The sequence below is a fragment of the Oncorhynchus kisutch genome, linkage group LG26 (assembly GCF_002021735.2).
Source record: "Oncorhynchus kisutch isolate 150728-3 linkage group LG26, Okis_V2, whole genome shotgun sequence".
Classification (NCBI taxonomy): Eukaryota; Metazoa; Chordata; class Actinopteri; order Salmoniformes; family Salmonidae; genus Oncorhynchus; species Oncorhynchus kisutch.
Window position 1 is genome coordinate 13,081,430 of NC_034199.2, and position 20,717 is coordinate 13,102,146.

At 42.3% G+C, this 20,717-nt stretch overlaps 1 protein-coding gene across 2 annotated transcripts; it reads left to right on the forward strand.

The window, feature by feature from the left end:
* Positions 1–346: 346 nt before the first annotated feature.
* On the forward strand, positions 347–18,665 carry ttc21b (tetratricopeptide repeat domain 21B). 2 transcript variants are annotated; one of them, XM_031805964.1, is made up of 30 exons: positions 347–545; positions 791–842; positions 1,425–1,554; positions 2,180–2,290; positions 2,377–2,543; positions 2,853–2,975; positions 3,414–3,571; positions 4,276–4,360; positions 4,665–4,763; positions 5,027–5,219; positions 7,871–7,968; positions 8,470–8,670; positions 8,944–9,073; positions 9,188–9,345; positions 9,443–9,667; positions 9,899–10,137; positions 10,643–10,715; positions 10,989–11,099; positions 14,396–14,534; positions 14,682–14,788; positions 14,970–15,158; positions 15,467–15,577; positions 15,672–15,753; positions 15,932–16,082; positions 16,167–16,328; positions 17,132–17,327; positions 17,689–17,913; positions 17,995–18,115; positions 18,216–18,283; positions 18,410–18,665. In XM_031805964.1, the coding sequence occupies exons 2-30, from the start codon at positions 810–812 to the stop codon at positions 18,485–18,487; spliced, it is 3,963 nt and encodes a 1,320-aa protein (XP_031661824.1). In that variant the 5' UTR covers positions 347–545; positions 791–809; the 3' UTR covers positions 18,488–18,665. The 2 variants fall into 2 exon arrangements, with proteins under 2 accessions (XP_031661824.1, XP_020317330.1); XM_020461741.2 differs by having other exon boundaries at positions 532–842.
* The last annotated feature ends 2,052 nt before the right edge of the window (positions 18,666–20,717 follow it).

Here is a 20,717-nt window from a genome sequence, read left to right on the forward strand (position 1 = left end):
CGTCAAAAACAACTTTATATCGAAGAAGTGCCTTTGAGTTGACGGCCTGCACATGCGCAGTTCGGTTCGAGAGACCGTCATACCCGATGACGTGTTTCTACGTTTCAGGTTAGCTAATCAACGTCGCCATGACATCACCTACGCGTGTGATCGGGGATTTGTTTTGGACAAGCAGCTTTAGTCTATCTTCATACTGTACTGTCTTTAATGAAACTCTGTGGGAGGACCGTCTTCCGTTTTCCAACGAACGAAATGACACTACTCGATCACTGGTCGACACTAGTTACCACAGCCACAAAGTCATAGACCCCGCCTATTTCTACAATTTATCTTCTTCAAATGGTTGTTTTCATGAATTATTATATACATTTTTACTTTGTGGTAACTAGTGTAAACCTCGACCACTTAGAATCGGTTTAAGGGTCACAGACTGAAGATGGGAACCTAGGTCACTTTTATCCAAACGAGAAAACACCACAAAGTAGCTACAAGCCTCTTCTCACAGCCTTTGTGCCAAAGAGCCACAAGCGCGGCATGCGGGTGGGGTCAGTATTTTACGTTCAGCGTGTTTGGTGCGCCACCTTGTGAAACATTATTGTTAAACCAATGATTTTCAACTTCCTCTACAATTTAAAAATGGCGGCGGTGGTTGTCAAGTAAACGAAAGACGCTTACTGGTGTTTGTAAGATGGCAAAAAATGTAGCTATAATCGGTTTCTATCTTGCCTTTTAAGAGTACATGTGGACGCAGTATTCAGTTAAACATTTAAGGTCTATTTCATTGCTGCAGTTTGAGGTGAAACATTGTCATGGCAGAAGTGGAGGACGAAGAGTCAATGCTGGTAAGTGTTGTCGTGTTGCACTGTACCCAATTTCTATTTGTACTGAGACATGTTCACCTCAATGTATACAATAAAGCAACACATCACCGTGTAGCCTGTTTAGCTTGTTTAGAATGTCAAGCTGCAATGGTTCTTTCAAAGTTCTGAAATGAAAAACGCACAGTTAACCTTATCCGCCAGACAGGATGTTTATGATGACATGCAAGTGACATTTATCATAAAAACGTGTAAGGTATTTATTTATCCTCACAGAATAAGGGGCAAAACATTCAGGATAAAGCTCCTAGGTTATTCAGGTTATGAATGGTCTTCATCGGCATATTGGTTACATTGTTGAGTAAACACACGACTTCATATCAGTAACACAGGCCAACTTGGACATGGAGGATATTACGGACAAGTATTGTCATGCTGACCGTTTGCATTCCATAAGAGTTTTTCTTTTTTTTATCAGCACAATGTTGGTTTACAGCCTACTTTGATTTACTCAGGTATTTTCTGAAATGTTTTTGTGATTTTGATCTCTGCCATAAATTAAGCTATTTTCTATCACAGCTCTACATTTCATGTTTTTGTTCCCAGGCCTTGATCAACTACTATTGCCACGAGAAGTATTTCAATCATGTATTAAATGCTGCAGCTGTGGCACAGAGGAAATTCAGCAATGATCCAATCTTCAGCTTTTTCCATGCCTACGGCACCCTGATGCAAGGTCAATGAGTACTCCATTGCTTAGTTTGAAACAATTTAAATAAAGCAGCTACAGGGAGGTCCACAATTATTTGTTGTTTTGGCTGTATGTTCCAGCACTCTGGATTTGAAATGATACAACTATGAGGTTAAATTGCAGACTGTCAGCTTTAGTTATAGGGTATTTTCATCCATATCAGGTTCACTTTTTAGAAATTGCAGCATTTTTTTGTACATAGACCCCCCGCATTATTTTGGAGTCACTTTTATTGTAAATAGCACAATGACTGGAAGTCAATATAGTTAACGCTAGTTAGCATTGTCTCACAAAACTACCTCAAACTTGCTTCATACAGGACACAGAGACATAAACATGGTATCCATGAATTCATCTGACATCATTGCCAAAATACCGAAGTATCCCTTTAACCTCATAGTCATTGTATCATTTAAAATCCAAAGTGCTGGAGTACAGAGCCAAATCAACAAAAGGTCTGTCACTGTCCAAATACTTTTGGACCTGTATATCTGTTTCATGTAATATCAATCACAGTGTGTTTTATTTATTTATTGTATACTGCCTTAATTTTGTCAGCAGCTAATATGGATCCATAATAAATACAAATGGTTTATATGTTTCGTTTTAGATCAAATTCAGGAAGCCATCCATGAGTTTGAGACTATAAAAGACAGAAGAGATATGTCCCTCTGTACATTCATGGCTCTTGTTTTTGCTGAAAAGAAAAGGCCAAACCCAGGTAAACCCATATTTGTCTTGATCCATGGTTACTTCTCTGTGTATTTTTCTGTAGCTGAATCTATACACTTTTTATGTTGACTTCAGATCGAGATGTCATTCAGGAACTGGATGCCAAGGTGAAAGAGGACCGTAAAAGTGCTACACCTAAGGGTCTCTACTACGCTGGGATGTTCCTCTGGCTTCTGGGACGAAATGACAAAGCAAGGGAATACATAGAGAGGATGATCAAAGTCTCTAATGGTTCCCGAGAAGTGAGTTTGGTTATATGTGTTTCTCTCAAATTCTATCAAATATATATATATTTTTTGAAAATGCATTTGCAAAAACTTATGAAGTCTGCAAGTGTCACTGTATACATACCTCAAACAGTTAAATGGATGAAATTATGCCCACTCTAGGGCACTATAGGGTTGCCTAGGGATGGCCTTTGTCAGCGCTAGGCTATTTGAGAATTTGTTTTAGGAGCATTTTGAGTGGATTTACTTGACAACCAGGTAGAGGTCTACTCTGATTTATATTTGTCTACCCTTCTAACATTTGGATTAATGTCTGTTGTTCAGGGGATTATCCTAAAAGGCTGGATAGATCTGACCTCTGGTAAGGATGCATATGCCAAGAAGGCTGGGAAATACTTTGACGAAGGCCTGAAAGAGAAAGCAGATGTTTTTGCTCTGATGGGAAAGGTAAGAAGGCACACAACCCTTGTGTTGCCATGAATAGATAACATCTCTTCCCATTGCAAGTGAAGTAAAGATATTGGAGACATTGTTGAGGTCTTTGTCACGTCTCATATTTCATGTGGCACCTAGTTATTGTGCCTGAATGATAATCCCCCATTGTGCTGGATTCTCTATATCCCACAACCTCACTAGGATGTCAGTCTATTATTCACTAACACAATCTGTTTCTCAATTTGTACCATATCTTGAATATTGAATGGACTGTTTTGAAATGTCAAAGCTCTATATTGCCTTATCTGTGGTAATACAGTGAGACCAATTGTTAGCTTGCTATCTTTTGTTCTTTGTGTAGAGTAATTAGCTTTTGAAACAGATGTACAACAGTGCATTTTACTTTCCCTCAACATGTCCATACATTGTGTGATATTTTATCGGTTTCAGGCACATTACTATGAGTATCGGCATAATTATTCTGGAGCATTGGAGACAGTCAACCAAGTGATTGTTAGTTTCCCTGGGTTCCTTCCTGCTTTTATCAAGAAGATGAAGCTTCTATTGACCCTGCAGGACTGGGAGCAAACTGTAGATGCAGCACAGAGGTATAGTATCTCATATTAGAGGTGATTTTGCTCTAGAATTTCTGTTTTCTTGTTACTTAAGCTAATGACACTGGAAATAATAGCTGGCTTTAATCTTAGTTTGTAAAGAATTGTTTGGATCAAATAAATACTTTCATTGATGGATTTGGTCAATCAATAGCAGCCATATAAAGAACGAGCCAGTCAGCCTTTGCAAGTGGCCCGTATTGAAGTGCAAATTAAAATGGAGCGTGATGCCTGGAACCAGTGGCATAATGACTGAGCCATTGTTCCTGACTGCTCGCCCGCTGGACCCTGGCCAGAGCCAGGGAATATGAAAAGGCTTTTGAGCTGAAGCGCTAGAGCCACACGTTTCCCAGGATGCACTTCTCCAGGTTCTATGAACTGCAGGAAGGAGGATCACTCAGGTGGAGCCCGTTTCTAAGGGGACTAAGCCCAAGGCCAGAGCCACTGGTTTAGCCCTGCTGAGTCATAGCTCTTTGAACAGGAATGGACACATGCAGTGTACAGTCCGGCTCTTTTTTTTTTCTCATAGTCTAAGTGGGTGTTCTTCCTTAGATTGTATTCTCTCTCCCTTTCCTCCAGCCTTGTCAGGCATATAAGCCATCATGGGAAGAAACGAATACAATACTTTGACAACACCACATTTTCATTAGCATCAAACAGTGCTGATCATTAAAGAGATGTTTCATGTCCTATTCTAGGCTCTTGCAGAAGGATAAAAACAACCTAGAAGCCCTGAGAATGCTCGCTCTTCACTCCTTATGCAGAGAGGGGGACATCACAGAGGTAATTTCCAAACATGAATAGTTAAAGGGATGGTTCGGGATTTTGGCAATGAAGCCCTTTATATATTTCCCTAGAGTCAGATGAACTCGCGGATACCATTTTTTATATCTCTGCTTCCAGTATGAAGGAAGTTGGAGGTAGTTTCGCGAGCCACTGCTAACTAGAGTTGCCGCTAAGACTGGAAGTCTTAGGGATCAGCTAGCATGCACTTCAACCTGTTGCCACACAACTACGTGTGAATGGTACATAATGATTCCCATGATGTGTACGTGGTCAAGTGGGATACCCTTTTTACTTTTGGCAGTCACTAAACATGCTCTCAAGTCTCGTCAGCAACTTGGACGCCCAAGAGCCTCACAGCCCAGACCTTTTCTACAGGATGTCCTTGGCTTTCACACGGGTGGTAAGACTAATTTGATTTATTAGTCGAGCGTATTGCATCTTCAGGATGCCCAGCCCACATGGGCTTATAAGACACTGTATTCAGTGTTTAATGCTTTTCGATAAGAAATGTTTTTACATGGAAACTAGTGTGACTAGGTTTCACCTCTGAAGAGATCGAGAACCCTTTCACTTCACCTTGTGACATTACAGTCCCTGAACCAGGACAATTGCATGTCTGACATGAGGTATACACAAAGACTTAACTCTGTTGTCATTTGCTAGTGTGGAAGAAATGAGAAAGTGATTCAGCAGACTCGCATCATGGTGGACAGAGCCTTCTCCCAAGCCCAAGGGGATTCTGATCTGGCCACAGAGCTGGGCTACCAGTTGGTTCTGCAGGGAAGAATCAAAGAGGCTATGAAGTGGTACAAGACTGCCATGACTCTGGACGAAACAAGTGTCTCGGCTTTGACAGGTGAGACGGGCTTCCCTGATTGTTTAGACATATGCCGTAGATCTCAAACTTTTTAGCTGTAATGTAGCTATGCATGTAATTCTGTACCTACAGTTGAAGTCTGAAGTTTACGTACACTTATGTTGGAGTCATTACTACTCGTTTTTCAACCACTCCACAAATTTCTTGTTAACAAACTATAGTTTTGGCAAGTCGGTTAGGACATCTACTTTGTGCATGACACAAGTAATTTTTTACAACTATTTACAGACAGATTATTTCACTTATAATTCACTGTATCACAATTCCAGTGGGTCAGAAGTTAACATACACTAAGTTGACAGTGCTTTTAAACAGCATGGAAAATTCCAGAAAATTGTGTAATGGCTTTAGAAGCTTCTGATAGGCTAATTTACAAGTCTGGTTCATCCTTGGGAGCAATTTCCAGACGCCTGAATGTACCACGTTCATCTGTACAAACAATAGTACGCAAGTATAAACAGCATGGGACCACACAGCCGTCATACCACTCAGGAAGAAGACGCGTTCTGTCTACTAGCGATAAACTTACTTTGGTGTGAAAAGTGCAAATGTATTTTATTTTATTTGACCTTTTTTTAACCTCTTAGTGGTCCCTTCACGCACCAATCCCTTTAGCGGGATCGATTTGACAACATCCAGTGAAATTGCAGAGCGCCAAATTCAAACTTCAGAAATATCAATATTAAACATTCACGAGAATATAAGTGTAATACATCAAAATAAAGCTTACCTTCTTGTTAATCCAGCTGCTGTGTCAGATTTCAAAAAGGCTTTACGGCGAAAGCAGACCATGCGATTATCTGAGGACAGCGCCCCGCATACAAACACATGAAAATCATTTTTACATTTTTCTGACACAAAAGTCAGAAATAACGATATAATAAATGCCTTACCTTTTGAAGATCTTCTTTTTGCAATCCCAAATGTCTCAGTGACACAATGAATGGCCGTTTGTTCGATAAATTCCTTCTTTATATCCCCAAAATGTCAATTTATTTGGCGCGTTTGATTCAGAAATACACCAGTTACAACTCGCCCAACATGACTACAAATAAGTTACCTGTAAACTTGGTCCAAACATTTCAAACAACGTTCCTAATCCAACCTCGGGTATGCTAAAATGTAAATAATCGATCAAATTTAAGACGGGATAATCTGTTTCCAATACCAAAGAAAAATAACACGGAGCACGCTCCTGTTCACGTGCACAGAAATAGTAGGGGCCATCAGTGACACATGGAATGAATAGCACTACTTCTTCAATTCTCAAAAGAAAAACATCGACCAATTTCTAAAGACTGTTGACATCTAGTGGGAGCCATAGGAACTGCAACCAGGTTCCTAATAATAAGGGTATCTATTTACCTTTATTTAACTAGGCAAGTCAGTTAAGAAAAAATTATTATTTTCAATGACAGCCTAGGAACAGCGGGTAAACTGCCTTGTTCAGGTGCAGAATGACAGATTTTCACCTTGTCAGCTCAGGGATTCGATCTTTGGTTACTAGAACAACAGCAAAGCACCTTGTGAAGATGCTGGAGGAAACGGGTACAAAAGTATCTATATCCACAGTAAAACGAGTCCTATATCGACATAACCTGAAAGGCCGCTCAGCAAGGAAGAAGCCACGGCTCCAAAACCTCTATAAAATGTCAGACTACGGTTTGCAACTGCACATGGGGACAAAGATTATACTTTTTTGGAAAACTATCCTCTGGTCTGATGAAACAAAAATGGAACTGTTTGGCCTTAATGACCATCGTAATGTTTGAAGGAAAAATGGGGAGGCTTGCAAGCCGGAAAAACACCATCCCAACCGTGAAGCACAGGGGTGGCAGCATCATGTTGTGCTTTGCTGCAGGAGGGACTGGTGCACTTCACAAAATAGATGGTGTCATGAGGTAGGAAAATTCTGTGGATATTTTGCAGTAACATCTCAAGACATCAGTCAGGAAGTTAAAGCTTGGTCACAAATGGGTTTCCCAAAGGGACAATGACCCAAAGCATACTTCCAAAGTTGTGGCAAAATGGCTTAAGGACAACAAAGTCAAGGTATTGGAGTGGCCATCACAAAGCCCTGACCTCAATTATATAGAACATTTGTGGACAGAACTGGAAAAGTATGTGTGAGCAAGGAGGCCTATAAACCTGACTCAGTTACACCAGCTCTGTCAGGAGGAATGGGCCAAAATTCACCCAACTTATTGTGGGAAGCTTGTGAAAGGCTACCCAAAACGTTTGACCCATGTTAAACAATTTCAAGGCAATGCTACCAAATACTAATTGAGTGTATGTGAACTTCTGACCCACTGGGAATGTGATGAAAGAAATAAAAGCTGAAATAAATAATTCTCTCAACTATTATTCTGACATTTCACATTCTTAAAATAAAGTGGTGATCCTAACTGACCTAAGACAGGGACTTTTTACTAGGTTTAAATGTCAGGAATTGTGAAAAACTGAGTTTAAATGTATTTGTCTAAGGTGTACGTAAACTTCCGACATCAACTCTATGTAGAATTTGGTAACGTTTATTCTTCATTATAATATTATAAACCAGCTATAAACAAATAATTAAGTTGTAAATCCTTTAGATGTAGATTGTAAAAACATCTGATCTGTATTTCCAGGTATTATCAGGTGCCAGCTGATCGAGGGAAACTTGGAGGATGCAGAGCAACAGCTGGAGTTTCTCACAGAGATCCAACAGTCTATTGGGAAATCAGGGGTAAGGCTGATAGAGATATTGCTCTGTTCAATCCAGTTCGATGGCCTTGCCAAAGTAATTATATTTCTAATTCTACTTTTGACATTAATATCTAGTGTTTGGTCATCTAGTGAAGCTTTGTAGCCTTTTGGACAGCTTTTTGTTTTGGTAATGGTAGTTCTTTTGAAATGTGTGGGCTTTCCTGTGTTTGCTAAGCCCTTAACAGTGACATCGGCTTGGATAAGTAACCACTGAGTGACAGCTTGTCCTGTGTGTCTTAAGTATTATAGGGGAGACTCTGGGTACATTCCAAATGGCACCTTATTCCCTTTTCTAGTGCACTATAAAGGCCCATAGCGCTCTGGTCAAAAGTAGTGCACTATATAGGTAATAGGGTGCCATTTGGCATGCTCTGCTGTACCTTGGTCCTATAAACCATGTTGTGTTAGAGCTGCCCTACTGAGCTGAATACTGTTGTGTGAACCTGTTGACACCCATGGCTTGCTCTTTCCTCTCTGTCAGGAGCTGCTGTACCTGCGCGCCATGCTGGCTGTGAAGAAACGCAGGTCACAGGATGAGGTCACCAACCTGCTGAATGATGCCGTGGACACTCACTTCTCCACACTGCAGGGCCTGCCGCTGGGGGTGGACTACTTTGAGAAGCTCAACCCTGACTTCCTGCTGGAGATCGTCAAGGAGTACATAGCACTCTGTCCTGCTAAGGTCAGTCTGGAGAGAGATGTCTATGGATACATTTGTTCAATACATATTTTAAGGTTTTATTATAGGGGACTATAAGATAAGGAGAGGAGAGAAAGGTGGGCTTTGCATGTCTACAGATGCATTTATAGAGATTACTGTCAGTAATTTTTGACACAACATTTACTGGGTTTAACAAACGATACAAAGACGTTGTAAATAGATTTGTAGCCCTCGTCGTGTCATTCATTGTGGTCTTGATCATAGAGATAACCATCGGTATCACGTGTGTGTTAGCCTCCAGCCCAGGGCCAGCCTCCTGCCCCTCAGCTCCAACACTGTGCCTCTGTGTTGGACACTGTGGTCAAGATAGTACCTGGACTCCTACAAGGTGTCTTCCTATTGGCCAAAGTTAGGTTTCAGTCTGGTGAGCTTCAACTGAATTGCATGTGACACAATTCTGCTCTGTTTTCATGCCAAGTTGTTCTCAACATGGATGACAACAATTAATGGGTTTGATGGCAATGCTGATGTCCTTTAGGTGACATTGACTCTGCTCAGAGCAGCCTCCAACACTGCCTGGACCAGTGTCCCTCCCATGCTGAGGCCCACCTGCTCATGGCACAGATCCACCTCTTACAAGGCAACTACAAGCTCTCCTCCCAGTCTCTGGAGCTTTGCCTCAGTCACAACTTTGCGGTAAGAACAGCATTCCAGATGAACGTGGTATTAGATCAAACAGAACTGTTATGGGAACATCCATCCTCTAATAGCTCTGTGTGTTGCTCCCTGCCAGGTCCGAGAGCACCCTGTGTATCACCTTATAAAGGCCCAGGCCCAGAAGAAGATGGGAGAGCTCCAAGAGGCCATCCAGACTCTGCAGATGGCCATGATCCTGCCGGGGGTCCGCAGGGCCGGTGCCTCAGCCAAATCCAAGAACAAGAAGGTGGAGCTGAGCTCTGCTGACTGTGTGTCTGTGTTCCTTGAACTCGCCGAGGCCCTCTGGCTCAACGGAGAACAGGTAAGGGACCATGGAGAGAACAAGCTCAGCAACAGAGAGTATTATTCAATATATCTTGAGTTATGCCCACCTTTCTAGGAACTGTGTACTTTCCAGGTACTCATGAAATGCAGATCCTCCATATTTTATTGTACTTACATTCCCGGTAGTGTTTGTCTTCTGTCTCAGTCATGTCGTTGCCCAGTGTTGAACAGTAAAGTCTGATTCATGAACGTGGGTTTGACGTTTCAGCACGAAGCCGCCAAAGTGATGCAAGACGCCATCAACGAGTTCTCGGGCACTCCTGAGGAGCTGCGTGTCACCATCGCCAATGCTGACCTGGCTCTGCTGCGTGGCGACACCGAGCTTGCCCTGAGCATGCTCAGAAACATCACCCCTGAGCAGCCCTACTATATCCAGGCCAAGGAGAAGATGGCCGACATATATCTGACTCACAGGAAAGAGAAGCGCCTTTATGCCAGTTGTTACAGGTAAGGAACAACACAGCATTATAAAAAAGGCTATAGTCTGACAGTTAGGCACACAAACTGTTCACTAATGGTGTTTGACATGTAGCTTAGGGTAACAAATAGTTTGTTATTTCTTGAAACCACGTCTCTTATTCAGTGTACTAACCACATCCCCCATTGCTGTGTCAGCCCACCCACCCATGCCATAGCAGCAGTCAGTCCATAACAGTATGCAGGCCACCAGTTCACAGCAAATCAAGTGTAAATGTTCAACTTTATCCACTCATGCAGCAAGGCTGTAATATGCAAAGCTGCCTGCAGTGTCTAAAAGTGAGCCGAAGGCCCATCACCTCATCTCTGATACTATACTTGTGTTGACAGAATTTTCCACACAGAGACACTGCTGGGAAGCCATTAAGGATGAGTGAACCTCAGAGCAGAGCAGACCCATGTCTGTATAATGTGATAGAATATCAAAAATGTCTAGAATAACATTCAATCTGATATTTTTCCTGTCTTTCCTCAGAGAATTAGTAGAGAAGCTGCCGAGTCCTCATACATATCTTTTACTTGGGGATGCTTATGTGAATATCCAAGAGGTGGGTATGAAATTGAATATTGATTAATCTCGTTGTTGCACAAAACGAGGCAATGCAAGGCTTGCAGGGTTTTGGGGTCTTTTACAGTAGTGTGTTCATAGGAAGTAGTATTATGCAGTGTTTTATTAATTAATGCATATATTTATAAAGAGTAAACATCTGTGCATTGTGCTTATATCTTCCTTCATGACTCTCTCACTGTGGAATGTTGAATCATCACAGTTAATGTTCGGTACAGCTAAATGTCACTAAGTCAAGTCCGTTTATCCGCAGCCAGAGAAGGCCATTGAGATCTACGAACAGGCTCTGAAGAAAAACCCCAAAGATGGAGCTCTGGCCAGCAAGATTGGGAAAGCTCTCGTCAAGACTCACAATTACGTCAAGGTCTGTATACTAACTGGGGAGCTACACTCAGGCGTCAGGAAAACAGTAGCTACTACACTGGATGTGTACATTTTTGCAGTGCAAGCACAGTCAAATTATTACAAATAAAACCAGAGCGTAATTTTACGCTAAGTAATGCAATCGTCTCACAGCTGCGCTCCTTATGCCCAGGTTTCTTTGAAATAAATTGGAGTGTCTTACATGCTGACCACACTGCATGCGTTGCAAAATAAATGTACACATACATGTTCTTCAATCATTGGACACTGCTCGCACGCGTCTGCGTAGCCAGGCGCTAACATAGAACTTGGTTCTATTTGTGATGCTTGATGCGCTGCAAGTCCCGCCTCTCCCATCCTCATTTGTTTTTAGGAGCATATACCCACGTTGGTGATAGAAAGATGAACTGAGATCCACACTCCAGTCCAGTTGGTGGTGGTAATGCATCTTAAAGTTGGTTGCCAACTGCCATATCCAGAGAAGAAGAAGAAGCCTGGAGAGATTACTAGAAACGTTCTTCTTACTAGAATCCTTCTTCCGGCGCCGACAGAGCTGGCCGCCTCCCTTCGCGATCGGATCCCAGCCGGCGAACCAAAACAACGTCGCCGTAAAAGGGGCAAACGAAGCGGTCTTCTGGTCAGGCTCCGGAGACGGGCACATCACGCACCACTCCCTACCATACTACTCGCCAATGTCCAGTCTCTTGACAACAAGGTTGATGAAATCCGAGCAAGGGTTGCCTTCCAGAGAGACAGAGATTGTAACGTTCTTTGCTTCACGGAAACATGGCTCACTCGAGACACGCTATCGGAGTCGGTGCAGCCAGCTACTTTCTTTGCGCCGAAAGAAACCAGCATCTTTCTGGTAAGAAGAGGGGCGGGGGGGTATGCCTTATGATTAACGAGACGTGGTGTGATCATAACAACATACAGGAACTCAAGTCCTTCAGTTCACCTGACAAAGAATTCCTCGCAATCAAATGTCGACTGCATTATCTACCAAGAGAATTCTCTTCGATTATAATCACAGCCGTATATATTCCCCCCCAAGCAGACACATCGATGGCCCTGAAAAAACTTTATTTGACTCTATGTAAACTGGAAACCACATATCCTGAGGCAGCATTCATTGTAGCTGGGGATTTTAACAAGGCTAAATTCTATCAACATATCGATTGTGCAACCAGGGCTGGTAAAACCCTGGATCATTGTTATTCTAACTTCCGCGATGCATATAAGGCCCTCCCCCGCCCTCTTTTCAGAAAAGCTGACCACGACTCCATTTTGTTGCTCCCAGCCTATAGACAAAAACTAAAACAGGAAGCTCCCGCGCTCAGGTCTGTTCAACGCTGGTCCAACCAATCTGATTCCACGCTTCAAGACTGCTTCGATCACGTGGATTGGGATATGTTCCGCATTGCGTCCAACAACAACATTGACGAATACGCTGATTCGGTGAGCGAGTTTATTAGCAAGTGCATCGGCAATGTCTTACCAATAGCAACTATTAAAACATTCCCAAACCAGAAACCGTGGATTGATGGCAGCATTCGTGCGAAACTGAAAGCACAAACCACTGCTTTTAACCAGGGCAAGGTGACCAGAAACATGGCCTAAAACAAACAGTGTAGCTATTCCTGGGTCTCGACCCCGCCCTGTGCAACTGGGTACTGGACTTCCTGACGGGCCGCCCCCAGGTGGTGAGGGTAGGTAACAACATCTCCACCCCACTGATCCTCAACATTGGGGCCCCACAAGGGTGCGTTCTGAGCCCACTCCTGTACTCCTTGTTCACCCATGACTGCGTGGCCATGCACGCCTCCAACTCAATCATCAAGTTTGCGGAAGACACTACAGTGGTAGGCTTGATTACCAACAATGACGAGATGGCCAACAGGGAGGAGGTGAGGGCCCTTGGAGTGAGTTAGGAAAATAACCTCGCACTCAACGTCAACAAAACAAAGGAGATGATTGTGGACTTCAGGAAACACCCCCCTATCCACATTGACGGGACAATAGTGGGAAGGGTAGAAAGTTTTAAGTTCCTCGGCGTACACATCACGGACAAACTTAATTGGTCCACCCACACAGACCGCGTGGTAAAGAAGGCGCAGCAGCGCCTCTTCAACCTCGGGAGGCTGAAGAAATTTGGCTTGTCACCAAAAGCACTCAAACTTTTACAGATGCACAATCGAGAGCATCCTGTCAGGCTGTATCACTGCCTGGGATGGCAACTGCTCAACCGTAAGGCTCCAGAGGGTAGTGAGGTCTGCACAACGCATCACCGGGGGCAAACTACCTGCCCTCCAGGACACCTACACCACCCGATGTCACAGGAAGGCCATAAAGGTCATCAAGGACAACAACCACCCGAGCCACTGCCTGTTCACCCCGCTATCATCCAGAAGGCGAGGTCAGTACAGGTGCATCAAAGCAGGGACCGAGAGACTGAAAAACAGCTTCTATCTCAAGGCCATCACACTGTTGAACAGCCACCACTAACATTGAGTGGCTGCTACCAACATACTGACTCAACTCCAGCCACTTTAATAATGGAAAATTGATGTAAAAAATTTAACTAGCCACTTTAAACAATGCCACTTAATATAATGTTGACATACCCTACATTACTCATCTCATATGTGTATACTGTACTCGATACCATCTACTGCATCTTGCCTATGCCGTTCTGTACCATCACTCATTCATATATCTTTATGTACATATTCTTTATCCCTTTACACTTGTGTGTATAAGGTAGTTGTTGTGGAATTGTTAGGTTAGATTACTCGTTGGTTATTACTGCATTGTCGGAACTAGAAGCACAAGCATTTCACTACACTCGCATTAACATATGCTAACCATGTGTATGTGACAAATAAAATTTGATTTGAGTTTACTATTTTTTTTCAGTGGATTAATTGTCAGAGTAGAGGACCTTGTGCATTTCAGGTAAAATAACAATGCAATGTTTATATCCCCGGACAAATTAGCTAGCAACAGCAAGCTAGCTAGCTCAATTTCCATAAATGTTTCATGCTTTTCGACCTGTCCCCAAATTAATATGCTTGGTTCCGAGTTCATTTCTATATTTCAACCTACGTGTCCTGTTCACGTCTAGTGTGGGTGGAACAAAATCTACATGAGCGCGATAGCGCACGCACTCGAGCGGTTTGGTCATCATGTTAGGCTCTGCAAAAGTTACGTGTCCAGTGTAGCAGGCCTGTAAGAAAAAAAACATTCAAATATCAATCTATAGTAGTCAATAGCTGTATGATTCACCGCTGTTCTTCACAGGCAATCAATTACTATGAAGCTGCTCTGAAGACTGAGCAGCAGAACTTCCTGCGATATGACCTGGCTGAACTGCTAATGAAGATGAGACAGTACGAGAGGTGCGAGAAAGTTTTACAAGAGGCTCTCGCCCATGACCCAGGTAAGCTGGACATCATTGCTACAAAATGTTCAAAATTGTAGCAATGTTAAAGTTTTGTTGCTGGTCATAAATTACAATGATAATACATAGTTACTTATGTAGCGCTTTTCCGACTTCTCACTCGTCGCCTTGTGGTGTTTTGTCTAGTAAATGAGCTGCCGTTGCTAACCGATGATTGTCGCTATCTGGTCCTGTTGGCCAAAATCCAAGGCAAGGTTGACAAAAACGAGGATGCTTTACTTTCCTTGCAACGAGTAAGTATTCTGATATTGTAAAAGCCATTATGCTAAGCAATGAGAGAAAATGAAATAACTGAAATATATTATTATGATCATTTCTAAGATTGAAAATCTGTCTCCTCTATAATACATGCATAATTCACAACATTGCTATTTCTTAGCTATGCTCTGAACCCAGACTTGTGTTTTCTTTTAGGCCCGGGATGTGCAGGCCAAGGTGTTGAAGCGTGTGCAGTTGGAGCAGCCAGACGCTGTCTCCATGCAGAAGCAGCTCGCTGCAGAGATCTGTGGCGAGATCGCTAAACACTACACGAGTCTTAGAGGCTATGAGAGAGCAGTGAAATTCTACAAAGAAGCTCTTGTCTATTGTGAGAGTGATGGCAAGGTCGGTGCAGCTGAATCAAGCCTTCAGTGTGTGCTCCCTGCAGCTGTATTTGTGAATCCCCAGCATCCCTTTCTTTCTATGCAGTTTTTGTATTTGCTAATTTGCATATTACAGTAGTTTATCATGTTTATAATCACTAAATGTTTATAATTACATTCAAATCTATTTTTATGAATGTGTAAATGTATGTTTAATGCCAGCAAGGCATACTACAACATTTGCGCATAGGAAATGGTATTATAATTATGATGTTAGAAGGTAATTGGTTAACAAAGTTGAATTCAATTGAATGCTTTCATTGTTACCAGGTGATGCTGGAGCTGGCGCGGTTGTACCTCACTTTAGATGATGTGGATGGCTGCCAACAGCAATGCAGTGTCCTTCTGAAGAGTGACCAGGTCAATGAAGATGCAACACTGGTTAGTTCTATTTATATGCCATTTCTGTCAAGTCCCAAAGGAAAATCCTATTGTAAAACTTGATTGTTTTCCGAACTTCTCTGTTTCCTCGTAGATGATGGCTGACCTGATGTTCAGGAAGCAGGACTATGAGCAAGCCGTTTTCCACTTTCAGCAGCTACTGGAGCGCAAACCAGGTGTGACAGGGCTCGGTTTCTCTTAGGTCTGAATACACAAGTTCCCCCCCTGAAATAGAATTTCAATGGAGATTTGTAAAGCTTGAAAAGGAAGCGTAAGAACCTCAATGTAAATATACACTGCTGATTTGACCTCCCCTGGAAGGGAAGTAATGTCTTTCCCATATGTTCCTGCCAGACAACTACCCAACACTGTCACGTCTAATCGACCTGCTGAGGAGAGCTGGGAAGTTAGAGGAAGTTCCCAGGTTTCTGGAGATGGCTGAAAAGCATTCCTCCAGGGCAAAGTTTGACCCTGGGTTTAACTACTGCAAAGGACTTTATCTGTGGTAAGTGCATTAGTCAAATGTATCTTTAGCTAGATTGATTATGGTGTCTTTTTTTAAAATAATTAAGTTGTATTTCGTGCCCAGGTACACAGGTGAACCCAATGATGGGTTGCGACACTTCAACAAGGCACGGAAAGACAATGACTGGGGTCAGAATGCTGTGTACAACATGATTGAGATCTGTCTTAACCCAGACAATGACACCATGGGAGGAGAAGTCTTTGAGAACCTAGATGGTGACATGGGGTGTGTTACATGTGCAGTAATTTGTCATTTTTGTCATTTTTATTAGGATCCCCATTAGCTAACGCCGTAACACTAGCTAGTCTTCCTGGGGTCCAACACCAATTAACAAGACATTACAAATAACCACAAATCAAGACTTCACAAACATTCAACAAGTAGACAATACAGACAAAATATCTGACAGTAAACACATTTAACATTCAGTTGATGCATTCTATTTCCTGTCCAGTCATATGGTCTATCGCATTTCACCTTTCTTGGAGGTGGATTTACTTTTTGCCTGAGAAACATGGAGTTCCATTCAGCTATGTATTTCAATGAACAGCTGAATATTAGCTGTGGTGATGTTTTTTAATGCTTACAGTGACGATACACTGAGTGTACAAAACATTAGGAATACCTACTATTTCCATGACAGACTGACCAGGTGAATCCAGTTGAACACTGTGATCCCTTATTGATGTCCCTTGTTAAATCCACTTCAATCAGTGTCGATGAACAGTTTCCTGCATGTATTGAGAATGGTCCACCACCCAAAGGACATCCAGCCAACTGTGGGAAGCATTGGAGACAACATGGGCCAGCATCCCTGTGGAACGGTTTCGACACCTTGTAGAGTCCATGCCTCAACGAATTGAGGCTGTTCTGAGGGCAAAGGGGGGGGGAAGGTGTTCTTAATGTGTTGTACACTCAGTGTATATCTCAGCTAAAACACAAATCCTTATGTCCATGTTATACTTGCTCATTTATCTGGCTGTCATTGATGTAAATGCACTTCCTTTTCAATTTTCATCTATGCTCAGGAACTCTACTGAGAAGCAGGAGTCAGAGCAGCTCGCCGTGAGAACAGCAGAGAAGCTCCTGAATGAGTTAAAGCCCCAGACAGCCGGTGGACACGTCCAACTACGGATCCTAGAGAACTACTGCTTTCTGGCCACAAAGCAGAAAGCCAACGTTGAGAAAGCCCTGAATGTTTTCACAGAGATTGCAAACAATGAGGTAAGTCAACTCCAGATGGTGTACATAAGTGTGCACACACACCCACACCCTTAGCAAATCTAACATCACTACGCGGGTGCATTATCTTAGGCTTTCTCTTTGCTTTACACTTTCTTGATGCTGACTTTGGAGGTTTCCTTAACAGCTTATTTATTGAGTAACTTACTATGTCATTAACATAGTAAGATAACTTGTGTAAGATAATATCCTGTTACGCAAATTGAATCCTCCTTGCTGACAAGGAAACCTTTGTTTGCATTTTTGGATACTCTTGTCTACTTCACAGAAATAGAGGGAAATGTTAGACCTGATTCGCTGTAAAACGACACCTAACTAACCAAGGCTCTCTGTTTTAACTTAGAAGGACCATGTGCCTGCACTGCTAGCCATGGCGACAGCCTACATGATTCTCAAACAAACCCCTCGAGCCAGGAACCAGCTCAAACGCGTAGCTAAGATGAACTGGAGCATTGTTGACGCTGACGAGTTTGAGAAGAGCTGGCTGCTCCTGGCCGACATCTACATCCAGTCAGGGAAATATGACATGGCCGGGGACCTCTTGAAGAGGTGCCTTCGTCATAATAAGGTCAATGCATACCCTTGATCAAAAATGTATCCGGAATGAGTTTGAGTCACTCACGGTAACAGTCATTGTTAATTTTCACAGTCATGTTGTAAAGCTTATGAATACATGGGCTACATTATGGAGAAGGAGCAGGCATTCCGAGATGCAGCGCTGAACTATGAAATGGCTTGGAAATATGGCAATCAAACGAACCCCACGATAGGTATGTTTAAGGACATCTTGTACATGCTGCCATTTAAACAATTTTTTAAAATCATGTAAATATACAACAGTCTATGAATAGTAGTATGTTTTTGTCTCAGGATACAAGCTTGCATTCAACTACCTGAAAGCAAAGAGGCATGTTGATGCCATAGATGTCTGTCATAAGGTAAGTTGAAATCATAGCTTCACATGTTATCTATGTTGAAATAAGTGTGTAAAAATTTGATTTTTGTTTACGTGTTGTCATTGAATAACATCATATGCATAAACTAAATATTCATGTTTTGTTTAGGTTTTGGATGCTCACCCCAATTATCCAAAGATGAGGAAGGACATCTTGGACAAAGCTCGGGCAGCTTTGCGGTCTTAACATAAATGTTTTAGCGAGAGAGAGAGTGCAGTGTGTGGGTGTATTATTGCTCAATCTTTTTTTATGTGTTTTGTTAACAAGCATTATTACTTGGGTAAGTATTTGGATGTAATTATAAATGGAATTTTGGAGGGATGAGAGACAGTGCTTTTTATAAACGTGATTACAATACAAAACACATTGTTGTAGAGTTATTGTGTTTTTCTTACAATATAATGAAAACAGTGACTCTGTTTCAACACTCTAAAGAAAGACGTATTGCTTTGCCACAAATGTCAGGGTAGCCTAGTGGTTAGAGCATTGGATTAGTAACCGAAAGGTTGCAAGTTCAAATCCCTGAGCTGACAAGGTACAAAATCTGTCGTTCTGCCCCTGAACAGGCAGTTAACCCACTGTTCCTAGGCCGTCATTGAAAATAAGAATTTGTTCTTAACTGACTTGCCTAGTAAAATAAAGGTAAAAAAAAAAAAAGAGTTTAATCTTAAATAAATCTTAATTGTACACCTTATTAACATGTCATTATATAGGAGAGCAGACATGGTGGTGTCCCAAATGTTCCTGGTCTATAGTAGTTCACTACATAGGGAATAGGGTGCCATTTGGGACACACAGGGTCAGTGATTTCCAGGTTAAGAATGAACATCCAACTCAGTGCCACATAGACTCTATCTAGATATGATATCATCCACACCGTTTTTATTTATATATACATACATGGTTGTTACTTTTTAATGAAGGGAAATGCCACTGGGAGTTGCCAACTTGACAGCACCCTCCCATAAGGAGGTTGAAGCTACTATTAAATGTTGACATCAAGTCACACATCCAAAAGTCTTGTACCAGTCCATAATTTGACATTCAAATATATTTCTTCCCAAAAGTATTTGCACTGTTGTATATTAAGTTTAGGCTAGTAAGATGGCAAGTAGCCTACATTATGCCAATTACCAGTGTAAGACATAATATTGAAACGTTCACACACTTATGGAAATTGTATGTATTGACTATGTTTAGTAAAGCATGGATATTAAGAATCTAGAATGAATCATTTAAAAAAGATCCCTCATCAATCTACACACCCCATAATGTGGTAAATTAAATTGATGGGACATGATTTGGAAAGTCACACCTGTCTATATAAGGTCCCTCGGTTGACAGTGCATGTCAGAGCAAAAACCAATCCATGAGGTCGAAGGAATTGTCCATAGAGCTCAGAGACCGGATTGTGTCGAAGGCACAGATCTGGGGAAGGGTACAATAACATTTCTGCAGCATTGAAGGTCCCCAAGAACACAGTGGCCTCCATCAATCTTAAATGTAAGACGTTTGGAACCACCAAGACTCTTCCTAGAGCTGGCCGCCTGGCCAAACTGAGCAATCGGGGGAGTAGAGCCTTCGTCGGGAATTGACCAAGAACCTGATAGTCACTCTGACAAAGCTCCAGAGTTCCTCTGTGGAGATGGTTGTCCTTCTGGAAGGTTCTCCCATCTCTGGAGCACTCCAACAATCAGGCCTATATGGTAGAGTGGCCAGACAGAAGCCACTCCCCAGTAAAAGGCACATGACAGCCAGCTTGGAGTTTGCCAAAAGGCACCTAAAGCACTCTCAGACCATGAGAAACAAGATTCTCTGGTCTGATGAAACCAAGATTGAACCCTTTGGCCTGACTGCCAAGCGTCCTGTATGGAGAAAAACTAGCACAATCCCTACGGTGAAGCATGGTGGTGGCAGCATCATGCTGTGTGGATGTATTTCAACAGCAGGGGCTGGGAGACTAGTCAGGATCAAGGGAAAGATGAATGGAGCAAAATACAGAGTGATCCTTGATGAAAACCTGCTCAGGATCTCAGACTGGGACAATGGTTCACCTTCCAACAGACAACGACCCTAAGCACACAGCCAAGACAACGCAGGAGTGGCTTCGGGACAAGTCTCTGAATGTCCTTGAGTGGCCCAGCCAGAGCCCGGACTTGAACTGGATTGAATGTCTCTGGAAGGACCTGAAAATAGCTGTGCAGTGACGCTCCACATCCAACCTGACAGAGCTTGAGAGGAATTGTAGAGAAGAATGGGAGAAGTGTCATACCCAAGACGACTGGTCTGAATACATATTGAAATTTGATATTTCCGTTTTTTATTTTTAATACATTTGCAAAAAAAATCTAAACCTGTTTTTGCTTTGACATCGGGCACTGTGTGTAGATTGATGAGGGGGAAAACATATATTTGA